This window comes from Cebidichthys violaceus, unplaced genomic scaffold, assembly GCF_023349555.1.
Source record: "Cebidichthys violaceus isolate CVI_PGR_0920_01 unplaced genomic scaffold, fCebVio1.0.p SCAF_19, whole genome shotgun sequence".
Taxonomy (NCBI): domain Eukaryota; kingdom Metazoa; phylum Chordata; class Actinopteri; order Perciformes; family Stichaeidae; genus Cebidichthys; species Cebidichthys violaceus.
In genome coordinates, this window is record NW_027176361.1 from 8,548,889 (window position 1) to 8,563,414 (window position 14,526).

The window sequence follows — 14,526 nt, forward strand, 5'->3', positions numbered from 1 at the left end:
GAATAGAGCAGGTACCCAAAATATTTGATCTCCAGTGCAGTTTTTATTTTTGCTGCTCTGCTCTTCTTTTTACTTTTGATGTCAAACGATACGGTGTTCAACGAAAGATGCCCTGCTGTTGTTTCAGGATTCTCTCCATTCGGAGAAGATGAAGATGTATTGTGTCTTCTATGTGAAATTCAGTGTAGTCATGGTCAGTGAGGGGAACTGGATCACCCACTAAAGACATTTTTAGATCCTCAGCAAAGACATGCAAGGACGTCCTAAAGTCCATAACCCAAAAATGTCTTCAGGACTTTTGAAGGTAGGAAGTACCGCTTTCTTTATCAAGGTGAGAAGGACGCAGCACTGAGACTTTATTCAGGACGGGCACAATACTGCATAAAAGCTCGGCCTCTGTTGATTTGAGTCTGAGCACGCTCTCCAAATATCTAACTATAGAGGAAACCAGTCTAGGATCCACAATTGCAATTCATCATAATTTTAGAAATCCCTCTACTTGCAGCATGGAGAAGCACATTCCGGCCTTTTTCTCTTGCTCCATCCATCATTTGGTAAAATGTCCAATTTAAATCTGGTTTATCTCATTCCATTTCTTCCTCCTTTTGTTCTTCCATCCGAATATGTGTCCTTTCACCTTCTCTCCAGGTGTTCCTCCTCTTCCCGTCCTCCATCTATTTCCTTTCTGTTTACTTATGTCCATCTGTTTCGTGTCACCTTCCTCTCAGGACTCACTTTGTTTAATCTTTTCCTTTTAAATAACTATCTATATTTCTCTCTTTTTCCAATGTTTCATTTGTTTCCGTCTCTTTCCTGACACCTTTTCTTCGGAACCGCATTCGCACTTCTTGCAATATTCTTTCTGCTCTGCCGGTTGGTCAGCTGCTCCCGATATTTTCTCTTTCCATTTTTTTTCTGATAATCTTTGACATCTCTCCCTCCCCCCCCCCCCCCCCCTCCTTCATTCTTTTCTCTCAGTTATCGCCCTCTCTCCATCTTGGCGTAATGTTCAGCTTACAAGACCTCTGACGTGTGCTTGTACTTGGAGCCCAGAATTTCCCATAATGCTTGAGTCAGTGGCGATAACAACCAACTGTTGCTGACAGACACAACCACACAGTGGCTGGGCAGTGAAACGATGGAGACACACCCCACCAAGCAGCAGTCTGCGTTCACTCACTCATTGTCCTTTGTCTTCTCTGTCTGTCCATTTGTGACTCTTTAAATCTGTCCACTCTTTGCACTTTGCGATAAAGTTGTTGTTAACATGATCAGTAAAGGATGAGCAATACATTTGTAGTCGACAGAGTTCAGTTACTTCACACTTATAGTACTTATTATTCCTTGGGTGTTCTGCAGCCATAAATTAAGTAGGGTGTGCAGGGGTTGAATTTTATAAATAAAAAAAATTTAAATGAATGACAGCAGGACTTCGTAAAATGAATAACCAGGCCGCGCCAAATATTAGTGTAACATAGTTGATGCTGTTAGTTGTAGCACCTTGGAGAAATATAATCCCACACTGTTGATTTATGCCGTCCCAAGGCAGGTTAAACAGTGCATATTTCACCAGTTTCCTAACTTTTAGACGGTTCATGTGCCGCAGCAATTTAGAGGAAATGCACTTCAGACGACAGAAACCCTTTTGATGGAGTTGCAGCAGAATTCCCTGTTTCTTAATGTGTGTCTGTCCAGGGAAAAGTCATCAACATTCTCTTATTGTGTTCATTTTTAAGTTCAAAACAGTAAGGGCTAAGGGCCCTTGGTGTCTAGTCTGGAAACCAATTCCCCAATACTGAACGCAAAGTGCATGCCAGTGGCTGAGGGTTACACAAGATCCACACATCTGTTACAACATATGCTAACCCTGCTGTGTGTGTCCTCTTTCTGTCCTCTTGGCTAAACTCCTCCACCTCCTCTTTACATTCACAACCTAAATTTGATGCTTTAAATATTTAGCAGATGAACAGACTGTTGGAGGTGAAATAAGACAGATGGAGGAGAGGGGATAAAGGTTCTCTGAAGAGGCTAGAGTCCCAGAGTTCTAGAGTCCTCAGTCATGTCACATCGACAAGTTGATTAGACTAAAAAAAGGAAAACATGTAAAGGTTAAAAACACACCTAACCTACCTAATTAGGTCCATACCTTTTTGCTTTTTGGAGAAAAATCTTCCCTAGCTCTCTGAGAGCTCGTTTTCTAGCCCTGTTAACCGACCCTGTATTGCACTTTATAATGCAAATTTTTGTTTTACGTCCTTGCTGGCGGTGTAACGGACCGCTGTCGATCCGTGATCGGTACGGATCGCCTCTCACGGTTCGGCACGCGTGTGAGCCGCGGATTAATCACACAGTTTAACGTTAACCGTCACAGTGTGAAATAAAGTTTTACTGACAATCGTTATCCGGCAATATTCAGTAAGATATGTTATCAGGACTTCAGCATTCATGCTTCTTTAGTCGCCGATCTCTGATAATGATACATTGTAAACAACTAATCCGTGTTAAAGTTGATAGGAAGAGAATGAAGGCTACGTTCAGTTATTTTATGATGCGTTCAGGCTCTGTTCAGGGACAATATTAAGTATTGGGTGAAGGTTAATTCTAACGTCATCATGATGTGTTCACATGTGATCTCGTCAAATGTATGTATGTTGGTGAAAAACTTGAATAAATCCAGTTGCTTTAAGGAGACTTTTTCACAACAACATAAATAGATATTAGAGAGGGATCTACAACCCGTTTATACTACCTCTAAACAGCTTATAATACATCATTAAAACTACTAATGACAAGGATTACTTTCAAACCATAATATCTTTTATTTCCTTATAATTTGAATTGTTTGCTTTTGTGCTGATCCGATCCGTGGCTCTGATCCGTGATCCGAACCGTGACTGCTCCTTGCACTGAGTATGTTCTTGTTAATTAGATATCAATCTTGCACTCCCTTCATTGGAAGGCAAATATGCTGTTTACAGAGAATAGACACAGGATGTTGGAACGGGGTGGTATTTGATCATTCGTGTTGCTTTAAAGAACAACACCATGTACAGCCTTTTCTCTGCTGCGCGGCCAAACAGGGCTAACCAGGTGAGATATCATTCATTACAGCATTTCTGCGATCATTTTCCACACCACCGTTGCCAGCGCGGATGATCTGTCACCTAAAATGACGTTTCCAATAAACAAACGGGAGCGTTTGATTCAGTGTTGTCCTGGCGGAGGGGAGCTGCACCTGCCACAGCGGGATGAGTTGAATTGCAACTGGCACTACGGCTAATCCTCCCCGTCGCTCTGTTTTACTTTGGCTATCCTTTATCGCTTTTGCTGTTGGCTCTTGCCCTCTTTCTGCACGGCTAATCCACCTTCGATTTGTCTTTCGCCCCCCCCCTCCCCCCCCTCCCTTTTTTACTTCCCTCTGTGTCTCTGTCTCGGGGGCAGCTGGTAGCCGTCACAGAGAGAAGGCAAAAGTTGTTCCTCTAATATAAACTGAAGGATGACATTTCCTCCCTCTCTGCTCTCCCTCCATCTTTTCTTGCTCTTTGTTTCACTGTCTTCATTTTCTCTCCTCCTCATTCTCCATCTCACTGCTTCCCATCCCTCCTTCTGCTTCCTTCGTCTTCCTCCTCTTCATGTCATCAATTCATTTTCTTTTCACGTCGTCCCTTCCTACTAGAGTTATTGCTTTTTAATTTCTTGCAACAACACTTCTAACCTCCCTCATTCTCTCTCTTGGCGTGGGAAAGTGGGCAGGAAGTTGCTCAGACAGGGAGATGCTGGTTCTGGGGAATTTTGTTGCCCTCTCATCCCCCCTTCTCCCGCTCCTTAACATTTCCCCTTTTCTCTGAATTCCCTCTCTTCTTCTGTACTTCCTCCCAGCTTTCATTCATTCATTCATTCCTCCCTCCTTTTTTAAGGTGTACAGGTCATGTCAATAGCACCTGGGCTTTAAGACATTTGCCCCCAGGGATGTAATTGAGTTGCCGCAGAAGTCCAATTTAGCCTCCTAATGGTGTGGAATTGAGTTCACATACCGTGACCAGATTGGGACACACACACACACACACACACACACACACACACACACACACACACACACACACACACACACACACACCACATACACCACATACAAACACTGACAAACACTGACAAACACCTGGGATGCTACTTAAACAAACACCCTATAGGACTGCTCCACATGCTGTCACCACATAATTACTGGAGTTGCCGGTGGTATGAACGGTATTATTTGAACCGTGTCAGTGCATTGTGAGAAGAAGTGGTTTGGGTTTAAAATAAAATAAAATAGTGTGTATATCTGTTGTTTTTAATCCGTACAAAAACCAAAGTATAAAAACTTTTATGGGAGGTTATATGCAGGGCAATTACTAGGCACAAAGTCTGATTTTATTACCGTTGTTTCCCCGTTTACAGTCTTCAAGAAGTACTTTATTAACTCCTCATTGGGGAAATTCAATTTCCCCAATGAGGAGTTAATAAAACTGAATTTCCTCAATGAGTGTAGCTAAGCTAATCGTCTGCTGGCTGTAGCTTCATGTTTAGTGTACGGACACCTGAGTTGCATCAATTTTCTCATCTGAGAAAGAGAAGGATTGATTTCCCAAACGCCAGCTATTCCTTCAATTCCTTCAACTGTCAGCTGACATCTTAAAATTGATTATTTTGTCCAACCAACTCAAAACGTATTCAATTTGTAATGATATGAAACGGAGAAGCAGCAAATCTTTGAGCTAAAACTAGCTAGGTTGATTCATTTTCTATTGAATGACTAATTGTTTTTCACTTTGAATGGCTTCACTGCCCTATGCTGACGCAGTACAACCACAGCCAACTCAACTGGTAACACCGGTATGTGTGAACACCTGTGTACAATACATACCAGACTTTTAATATATAGTCTCTTGAAACCTTAATTGTGGTACTCCCAACCTGTGTGTGTGTGTGTGTGTGTGTGTGTGTGTGTGTGTGTGTGTGTGTGTGTAAATTGTAAGTAGAACGATAGTTGGCAGGTATAAGTAGAGATCTAATAGAGATTATATCCCTGGCTCAAGTCAAACATCCACAAAGAATTAACTTGGAACAAGGGGTTTACATAACAAACACACACACACACACACACACACACACACACACACACACACACACACACACACACACACACACACACACACACACACACCCAGTGAGCGCTTCATAGGGGAAGTTGAGTGTGTCCGTAGATAATGTGACAGCTTCCTCTCTCTTTCTCCTTTCTTCTGGTTACTTCGCTCGACCACACGTTTCATTTTCTGTTGACATTATCTGTTAGTGCACATGGCACAGCCGTTGTCACTTTCACTCTCTGTGACACACACACACACACACACACACACACACACACACACTCTCTCTCTCTCTCTCTCTCTCTCTCTCTCTCTCTCTCTCTCTCTCTCTCTCTCTCTCTCTCTCTCTCTCTCTCTCTCTCTCACACACACGCACACTCAAACAGCATAGTAGACAGTCAGTTCTTCGCTGTATGAAGAACTGAGACACCGCACGGTATCGAATCTATTGTCTAAGCAGATGCTTCCTCCCAAATGAGTATGTTTCTGTGTGAGTGTTTGCTCTCTGCTCAACTCGTGGTACTTTGTGTGGAGGAGCAGCTTAGTAATTAAACTATAAAGATAATTCTGGTTTATCACAATTTCTTTATAGTTTTAGACATAATTTCTACCGTAAATAACATGCAAATTAATAAAATTGTCGCTTTAAAACATCCATTACACATCACAGATGGCATAGTTGTGCAATGAGGGACATTACCAACATTCATGTGTACGCTAAACGCTTTCCTGTTCTAGCGTCATATTTATGAACTTCTCATCCAACTCAAGAAAGAAACTCAAATTGTTGAACTATTCCTTTAAACTAACACACACTCCCAGCATACAACTCTACATTCATCCTGCCGCTACCGTGTGTGTGTGTGTGTGTGTGTGTGTGTGTGTGTGTGTGTGTGTGTGTGTCAGTGGCCTGCTGGCGGCTGCACATGCTGGCTTGTGTTGTGAGTTCGCCCTCGCTGATCTATGTGTGTTTGTGTTTTGTGAGAGATTTATGATAACTGCAGCTATTTTTGTTTTGTATGTTTTTGGCCCAGCTCTGCCTTTATTTATTTGCGCTTTGAGACATTTGGTATGACTTGTGCGTGTTTTCATTTTATTGATGTTCTACTTGCTTTTGCTTTTCTGTTCATAAATGATGATGTTTTTCCTCCCTCGTATAGTTGGACTTCATTTCTCCTCCATGTTTTATTGTCTCTTTTTCTCTTTTCATCTTCTCAGTGCTTCTTCTACTTCTTTCTGTAGATTCTAATATTTCACTGATTACAAATCCCTCAGGATATCAGTCTGTCGGCTAAGTGGCTAAAATGTATCTCTCTCATCATTTGAAATTTGAAACAACTAAATGAGGAGAGAGAGATAAACGGATACAGGATTGAGCGATAGTGGAGAAGCAGAAAAGGGAGAGTGTTATCTCATTCATGTACGCAGAGGAAATATTACAAGGCGACGTAGACAGAGTTATAGAGCTGTCCCATGTTTCACGGGGGTATTAAGTGTCCCCCTCCTTCTCTTTCTCTAAACACCTTGCCAACTCTCCCATCGCGGCCGTAAAACAGTTTGAAGGTCTCTTTGTTCTACTTCTCCGATGTTTCTGTGTCCTTTAAAGTCTTCTTCTGGCGAGGCTACTCCTCGCCTCTCCTGTCCTCTGCACCGATTGGCCGGTTGGGTCACAGCCAAGCGGCAGAGGGTGGAGATGTACAGTATGCTGTCCTGGCACTGTGCGTGTCAATGTGTGCATGTTTGTGTGGGTTCAGGAGGATCAGTTTCCTATATGCCGTCATAGTATGCCGTTGGATTGGTCGTTCGAGGCGTATTTAGCTCGGGTGATCTTTCAAACACACACGCAGGCGCGTCTCAGGAAAGGAGTGGCGCTCTCTTGATTGTTTAGTTGCCCTTTCATATTTTTATAATCTTAAGAAAATGAATGGAGTAGACTGGCAGGGCAGTAGGGAGGAGGGGAAGTGAAGAGTGAATCAAAGAAATGAAGGAAGGAAAGGAGTAAGTGAACAAAGGCCTAATGAAAGCACATTATTTACATACATTAACATTTACTGTACTTGTCTTTGTTGGATTGCAAAAACAACGATACACGCAACTGCAGAACAGCATAGGATAATGTGGAAGAAACATTTTATTTAGAGAAACAGTTCAACATTTTGGGAAAACTCTGTTTTCATGCAGTTAGATGATCAGATCAATACTACTCTCATATCTCTCTGGGGCAAAATTGTGTTCATTTGAAAGATAAATGCATCAATCTGGTGAACTTTGGGAGCAAAATGAAGAGGCTAGCTCTATGAAGAACGTCGTGCTCTTGTTCTAGCATGAACATGTAGGCTACTCAAGTACTGTACCTAAGTACAATTTTAAGGTACTTAGACTTTACTTGAGCATTTCCATTTTCTATAACTTAAAAACTTCTCGTCCATTACATCTCAGACGGAAATATTGTACTTTTCATTTCACTACATTTATTTGACAATATTAGCTACTAGTTAGGCTACTGTGAGGAAATGTGTCGGACAGAGTCAGCCAGCCGCTGAGAAGCGAATAGTATTTTTGGTTTATTATGAAACTGTGGCGCTGCTAGTTTAGACTTTGGCGGGCCACCACAGTCTTGGCAATTAAAGGGAAACACTGCTATATGATGCACCGTCATTTGGCAGCAATAGCTTAGTTCTGTGATTGATAGCAGAAATATGAACCGAATCGGAAACATCAACAGTAATGTTGGTTTGGCTTCCGTAGCACCAACGAGGGAAGCTGAACTTCTTCTCAACCGGACAGACCGCATTCGCAGCAGCACGTAGATTATTTTCAATAAAGGGTGCAATACAAACCTCCTGCCCATGTAATCAACAGCTTAGTGAAACACGTTCACAGCATTCTCTCGAATTGGTAAGGAAGTGCATTCTGGAAGATGTCTAACTGAGGCAGAAGTACAGTACATGAGGCAGGCGGAGGCAAAGTTCTTCAGTCCACTGAAAAACGGTGAATTAAAAGTAAATTATAGCTCTTCATCACAACAGGACTCCTGGAAAACTCTCACCCAGACTCATTTGGAGCAATAATGAGCCTGCAGCCGAGTCTGAAGTGATAAATGGAGTGAGCTGTGTTTGGCCTTAGCGGCACGGAGAGATGAATGGAGCGCTCCGCCCGCCCTGACTAGCTAAATATTACACACAGATACACACACACTAACTGAGCAGAAGGCAGGAATAAGTTAGGAATGTGCTCTCGGAGATGACCGACCTTCACGCGGACACAAGCACCACGTCGAGTGCTCAGACACACAGCTATGTGCCAAAAGCGCACACATTTCACTTTGCATTGAAAACACTTCTCTGATCACACGCTGACACATTTGTACTCGACCGAAGTGAAGAGGAATTGCTCACGCTTCCTTGTCACATGCATTTAATGTGTACTTACTTGTGCGCCTCCTCCACACTCGCATGCACACACCTACACACGCACACACACTCACATACACCCTGTCTTGCTCAACAGGTCAGGATGTTTCACAAGTCGGGACCTGCATGTCGAAGATATGCATGCCTGTATATTGCGTGTGTGTGTGTGTGTGTGTTTGTGTGTTTTACATTACTAGCTTGTGAGAAAATGTGAACTGTTAAAGACACACACACACAGGCGGCAGACAAAGCTGTAGTCCCATTACCGCAGTCTCCAAGGAGTCGTAATGGCAGAATGAAACCACGGCCTGTGGGAGAGGAGGTGTGTGTGTGTGTGTGTGTGTGTGTGTGTGTGTGTGTGTGTGTGTGTGTGTGTGTGTGTGTGTGTGTGTGTGTGTGTGTGTGTGTGTGTGTGTGTGTGTGTGTGTGTGTGTGTGTCCGTCCGTGTGCGTGCAAATGTCTGTGCATGTGTGTTGTACAGATCCAGAAGTGGTTTATTCCCCCAGGAAGCAAGTTATTCTCCACAGGCCAATCAGAGGACAAAGTTTGAGGCAGAGTTTAATCCGACTGGTCCAACACTTCTGACCTTTTCTTACTCGCGGCCAATCCCGGGGGGGGGGCGGGTATGACCTCACAGCCCGACTGAAGTAACAAAAGAAGGAATGAAGAAGACATGAGTTTCAATACTTGATTTAAGGACAGGGACTTTATGAGTTTGTCTTTGCTGTTGTTTTTGGAAAGGAAATATGGGGAGAACATGGACAAAACAAGGCCAAGGAGAAGAGAGACCTACACATTTGTTTAGTTTTTTTTCATTAATGAGACATCTTAAGACAGACGAAAAATGCGAATAGTGTCCTACAAATGCACTGAAAGCCTCAATGGGGAGAGAGATGAGGAGAAAACAACATCCGATGAGTGACATAGATGTAGTAAGAACGCTTGGGGAATGAGTGCAGGGCTATACAAATGTTTACAGTGCGTCCTCTGTGTTTATGGCTGGGTTTATGACAACACTCCTCCTCTTGTCCATCCCTCCCGTTTTTCGTCTCTTGCCTCGTCTTCACTTCCAGACCACGCTATCCTTCAGGCCAAGGGTGCCGTTAGGTCATTGATGGCTTTTATGCAGTACGACTACTGTCCTATCTTCTCTGCGTGTGCATCCATACAGTCTGTATTTGTGTTGCAGCATCAGTCAGGCAGGTCTATTCCAAAGAAATGTCTCAGATATCTGTGAGTGTGTGTGTGTGTGTGTGTGTGTGTGTGTGTGTGTGTGTGTGTGTGTGTGTGTGCGTGCGCGCGCAGAGTTCTCCAAAAGTTATGTCACTCTGTTTTCCATGGTCTCACACAAACACATACAGAGTTTATATGTCACCGGTCGTACTTTATGTCTAGAGAAGGGGGTTTAATGGAAGGAGGAGAAATGCTGGACTGAGCATAAACACACTAAAAACACACTTTTGTTCCATCAGTGTTTCTGCTTGCTGCTTCTTACATTAATTGCAAACATCAGGATATATTGATATAAGAGTGGACTGTCACGCCCTCATGGTGCGTAAACATTCTTTCCCCGTTTATCAGTGAAAGTATATTTTTTGTTGACTTTGTATTGTAAAAGTTTAATTAATTATTTGAACTTTGAACTATAGGAAACTGCTACCAACTCAATCCATAGCTCACACAAACATACTAGAGATCTATAATACAGACTGAGAGTCTACAGCAAAGCTAGTGGCTCTGCATGAAGACATAGTGGTGCTTTGAGCTAAATGCTAACATCATGTTTTCCATGTTCATGTTTAATGTGATAGCATGCTGAAATATACCCTAGGAAAGTAAAGCGGGAATGTCTATACACCGCCATTACTTGTTGAACATTTGACCAAAGTGATTGCATGTTCTTCCTGAAGAGGAAATGAAAGTCTGTTCCAAATGTCATCACCAGCCAGTCTATTGTTATTGACCTCCTAAAAGGATCACCAGTGTCAGTAGAGTACATTGTCAAGGAACAATTACTGTCTGTACAAGATTTTATGGTTAGTGAGATATTTCAGACCAGACCAAAGTGGATGACAGACCAACTGGTAACACGGCCATTCCTAGACCAACACCACTAGTGTGGCAAAACGATGATGAAGTAAATGTATAAAAGGAGATGAACCCCTCTTTCTTCACAGTATTACAACTCATCTTACGGTGTCCACTTTCCCTGATTTGCTAATGTTGCCTCTCTGTCCTGCACACACTCTGTTACTCATCAAGTGACTGTCTGACACCTGTCTGTCATTTAGGAAGTGGAGGTTGTGGACATCAACACCATCAGGGACACCAGAACAGGGAAATACGCCAAACAACCAAAGGTTAGTTGTGTGTGTGTGTGTGTGTGTGTGTGTGTGTGTGTGTGTGTGTGTGTCAGAAAGAAGCTGTCACCTCCTGCTGTTGACAACTTTGTTCTCCAACCAGAAATGTGATGCTCAAGTGTGACTGTCACCAAAAGATGCGTGTGTGTGTGTGTGTGTGTGTGTGTGTGTGTGTGTGTGTGTGTGTGTGTGTGTTGTGTGTGTGTGTGTGTGTGTGTTCGTGTTCGTGTGTGTGTTCGTGTGTGTGTGTGTGTGTTCGTGTGCGCGCTTCCTCTCTCAGCTGATGGCGCAAATGTGAGAGAGCGCTAATGAGCCCGCTGACGGATGGGCCGTCAGACAGGAAGTGATACAACCAGTGACTGTTGGTGAGGAGGTTGTTGTGTAAGATCGTAGATCGGGCCGAGGGATAAAGCTGTGTATTAGTGGCTGAAACATATGGACCTGTTGACATGGTTCAGGCATGCGGGTCAAATTGATTAAAAAATAAAAGAAGGTTAACATTATTACAATACCTACAATCTGTAATCAAAGCAATGGACAGTGAAATTGTGTCCTACTTTTAATCTGTGTGTAAGATTAGATACCTGTTCTGCAATCACTGAAATAAAGCCTTAGCCATTGTGTAAGCAAAACTGCATGATCAGCAATAGTTAAAGGGTGGCATTTAGGTTTTGTGTTGTGTAAAAAATTTGAATTGTATGTATGTTATGCCTATGTGCTGATCAATGTCAAAATGTGGTGTTCAGAAAAAGGAATGAGGAAATAAACAAATCATACCAGTGGTTTAAATCCTTAAAGGGCCAGTTCACCCAAATCACAAAGATACCCATCGTCTCTCTTTTTCATGAACAGCATCTAGATATGCAGATATGCACCAAACACAGACACACAATGTTGGCGACCAGCTGGTGAACGTAGCGTTTAGCAGCTAGAGAGTGAGATACGTCCCTCAGGAGTTATTGAATATTAGACTGACATTCATTAGGTAGCCAGAATAAATGAATGAATGAATTAAATGAATGCTTCTGTATGTGTTGAATATGGAAATAAGCAACTGTTTGTTAATAAGTTTGCCATTTCAACTTCATAAGATGATAATATTTAGATGTTCTATTGTTATCTGTTCATGCAGGTTTAAACATTTTAACAATATTTATATCCAGAAGCAATGTTCCTAATGTTGCTCTGGAAGATCCACAGAACACACTGTCAACAGTTTTACGAGGACCGTTTCTTTGGTATATAGGGGTTCCAAAGAAAACCATCAACAGTGAGGTCTGGGTATCATCTTTAGTCACATGGAGGCTGTTGTGAAGTTTTCCTAATTTGAGTGTACTGATCCTTTTAAAGTCTCGCTTGCTGCTTAATGGCAATGCACACTTTGTGCTCTGCCTTGGCAGTATTTTTCTTCATAAACAGTCTTCCAAGTTAATTAGTTTAATTGAAATGAAAGAGGGACACGAGAGGGAGTGAGTGACGGAGAGAATGCATAATTGATGGAGAGACGTTAGAGTGGTGGTAGAGAGAGAGAGAGTGGTCTAAAAAGGAGGAAAGAGTCGTTTGGTTAATTTGATCAGAGTGCTACACCACATGCATCACATTTACTGTCCTCGGCAGGCAGAGAGCTGGGCAGGGGGAGGGAAGGATGTACAGACCTTATGCACAAAGCAGTGTTGTGGTCAATATATTGTGTGTGTCACATTCAATGTCTTAAAGAGAATGAAGGTATAAATGTGTGTGTGTGTGTGTGTGTTTGTGTGTCAGGACCTGAAGCTGCGAGACGTGCTGGGCTTCGGTAAGGCTGACAATGTTGAAGGGAAGCTGGTAACCGTTGTCCATGGCAATGACCTGGTCAACATCTCCTTCCTCAACTTCCAGGCTATGCAGAAAGATGCAGCCAAGGTAACGATGGAAACCGGCCCCATTAGCATCCCATAACCTACTCACTTACTTTTACTTGCCTTCAATATTTATTCCTTCCTTCCTTCCTTCCTTCCTGTCTTGTCTCCGTCCTTCCTCCTTATCCCCCTCTACTTGTTTATTTCTTTCTTTCCTCAGGCCATAGGCTGGTTACTCACTTTACGATGTTGACATACAGGCATGTGCGTGTTTAGGAGTTGTAAAGGGGGATTTGTGTGTGTTGTATATAGAAACGATTTCCCTTAGTTTTGAAATCAGACGAGCAGTCAAACAACGCTGTTCTATCACCTCGTGTCTGTGTGTTTCCAGATTTGGACGGATGAGCTGTTCACTTTGGCCACAAACATACTTTCCCAGAATGCATCACGGCACACCTTCCTCCTCAAAGCGTAAGAAGCCGTGTGTGTCTTATCTTGACATTAGCGAACTGTAGATGTTAGCGCATTGTTTTTTTTAAAGCCTCTCTCTGTCTGTTCCAGGTACACTAAGTTAAAGCTGCAGGTGAATATGGATGGAAAAATTCCTGTGAAGAAGTGAGAAACCACTTTTTAAACTCTATACAGATTTTTAAACACCAGTGCACTCCACTTCTTCTTTCCTTTCCTCTTCTCTGTCTCTCTTCCACTTTCTAAGTTCAACTCTTGGTTATCTGTTCTCTCTGGTTGTTGGTGAGCACTGTCACTCATATGAATGTAATGCTTTCAGACTCTGCTGACTGACCTGATTTTTCTGTTTCATGTGAATGGTTTGACTCACGATAAAAAAAACAACTTTCAAACCGTGACTGTTATCTCTGTAAACTCTCTATGTTTCTTTCAGTATTCTCAAGATGTTTTCAGATAGAAAGAGAGTGGAGACGGCTCTGGAGCAGTGTGGCCTCGTCAATAACCGGGTAATCATCGCTAACCACAGGGCTGTTCACAATATGCAGGTTTTTAGTGTTTTGGTGGTTCATGCATGAGATTGGAGTCGTTGCAGCTCAGTCTCTCACCCTGTGGTGTTGCATAGCATTCTTTGCATGCCTTTGCAACGTAAGGAAGGCAAAAATAGGGCTGCAGGTCTATAGGAGAGTAACCATGAAATATGACAGTTGAATGAATGAAGTTTTTAAGATTTAGTTTTTCAAGATGTAGCTTGTTAATTAGTGAGCTTTAAAATTGCTGCTAGGTGGATTTTGTCACAGAGGTAAGCTTTGCCCCTGTTTCCAGTCTATAAGCAAAGCTAAGCTAACCAGCTGCTGGCAGGTACCCTCATATTTACCATACATCTAACTTTCAACAAGAAAGCAAATAGCCAATCCCCAACATGTAAACCATTTTAAATCTGCCGGTTGCCATTGAGGTTTTATAAAAACTAGATATGATATAGTTTTATAGAAGTCATAAATGTGGCTTCCTAGAGAGAGCAACTGTTTAAATATTACAAATCCTGGCTTCATTCATTCTTTCAAGCCTAAGAGTCCAATAATGTCAAATTCTCTGCTTGTAAATGCAGTGTAAGGTACCACAGGCATGAGGTTTGGTAGGTTGAAACTAGGTTTCATGTATGTCAGTAGTTCGTGCAATCTTTCCCAAAATCAGTTTGGAGTCACAAGACTTTTCTTTTTTTTGAATAAGGCATCAGATTGTGCAAACTGCACTGTCAGCGTGTCTCTCGGTATTGTTGTACTCTGGTGCCTCCTGCTGGTTGAATAGGAGATCACACAAA

General features: G+C 42.4%; 1 protein-coding gene across 1 annotated transcript in view; it reads left to right on the forward strand.

Moving 5' to 3' along the window:
* plcb3 (phospholipase C, beta 3 (phosphatidylinositol-specific)) overlaps positions 1-14,526 on the forward strand; it is a 45,632-nt gene that overhangs the window by 15,159 nt on the left and 15,947 nt on the right. Inside the window, 5 exon segments of the mRNA XM_068713517.1 lie at positions 10,831-10,899; positions 12,664-12,801; positions 13,129-13,208; positions 13,299-13,352; positions 13,639-13,711. Coding sequence (XP_068569618.1) covers positions 10,831-10,899; positions 12,664-12,801; positions 13,129-13,208; positions 13,299-13,352; positions 13,639-13,711 — 414 coding nt within the window.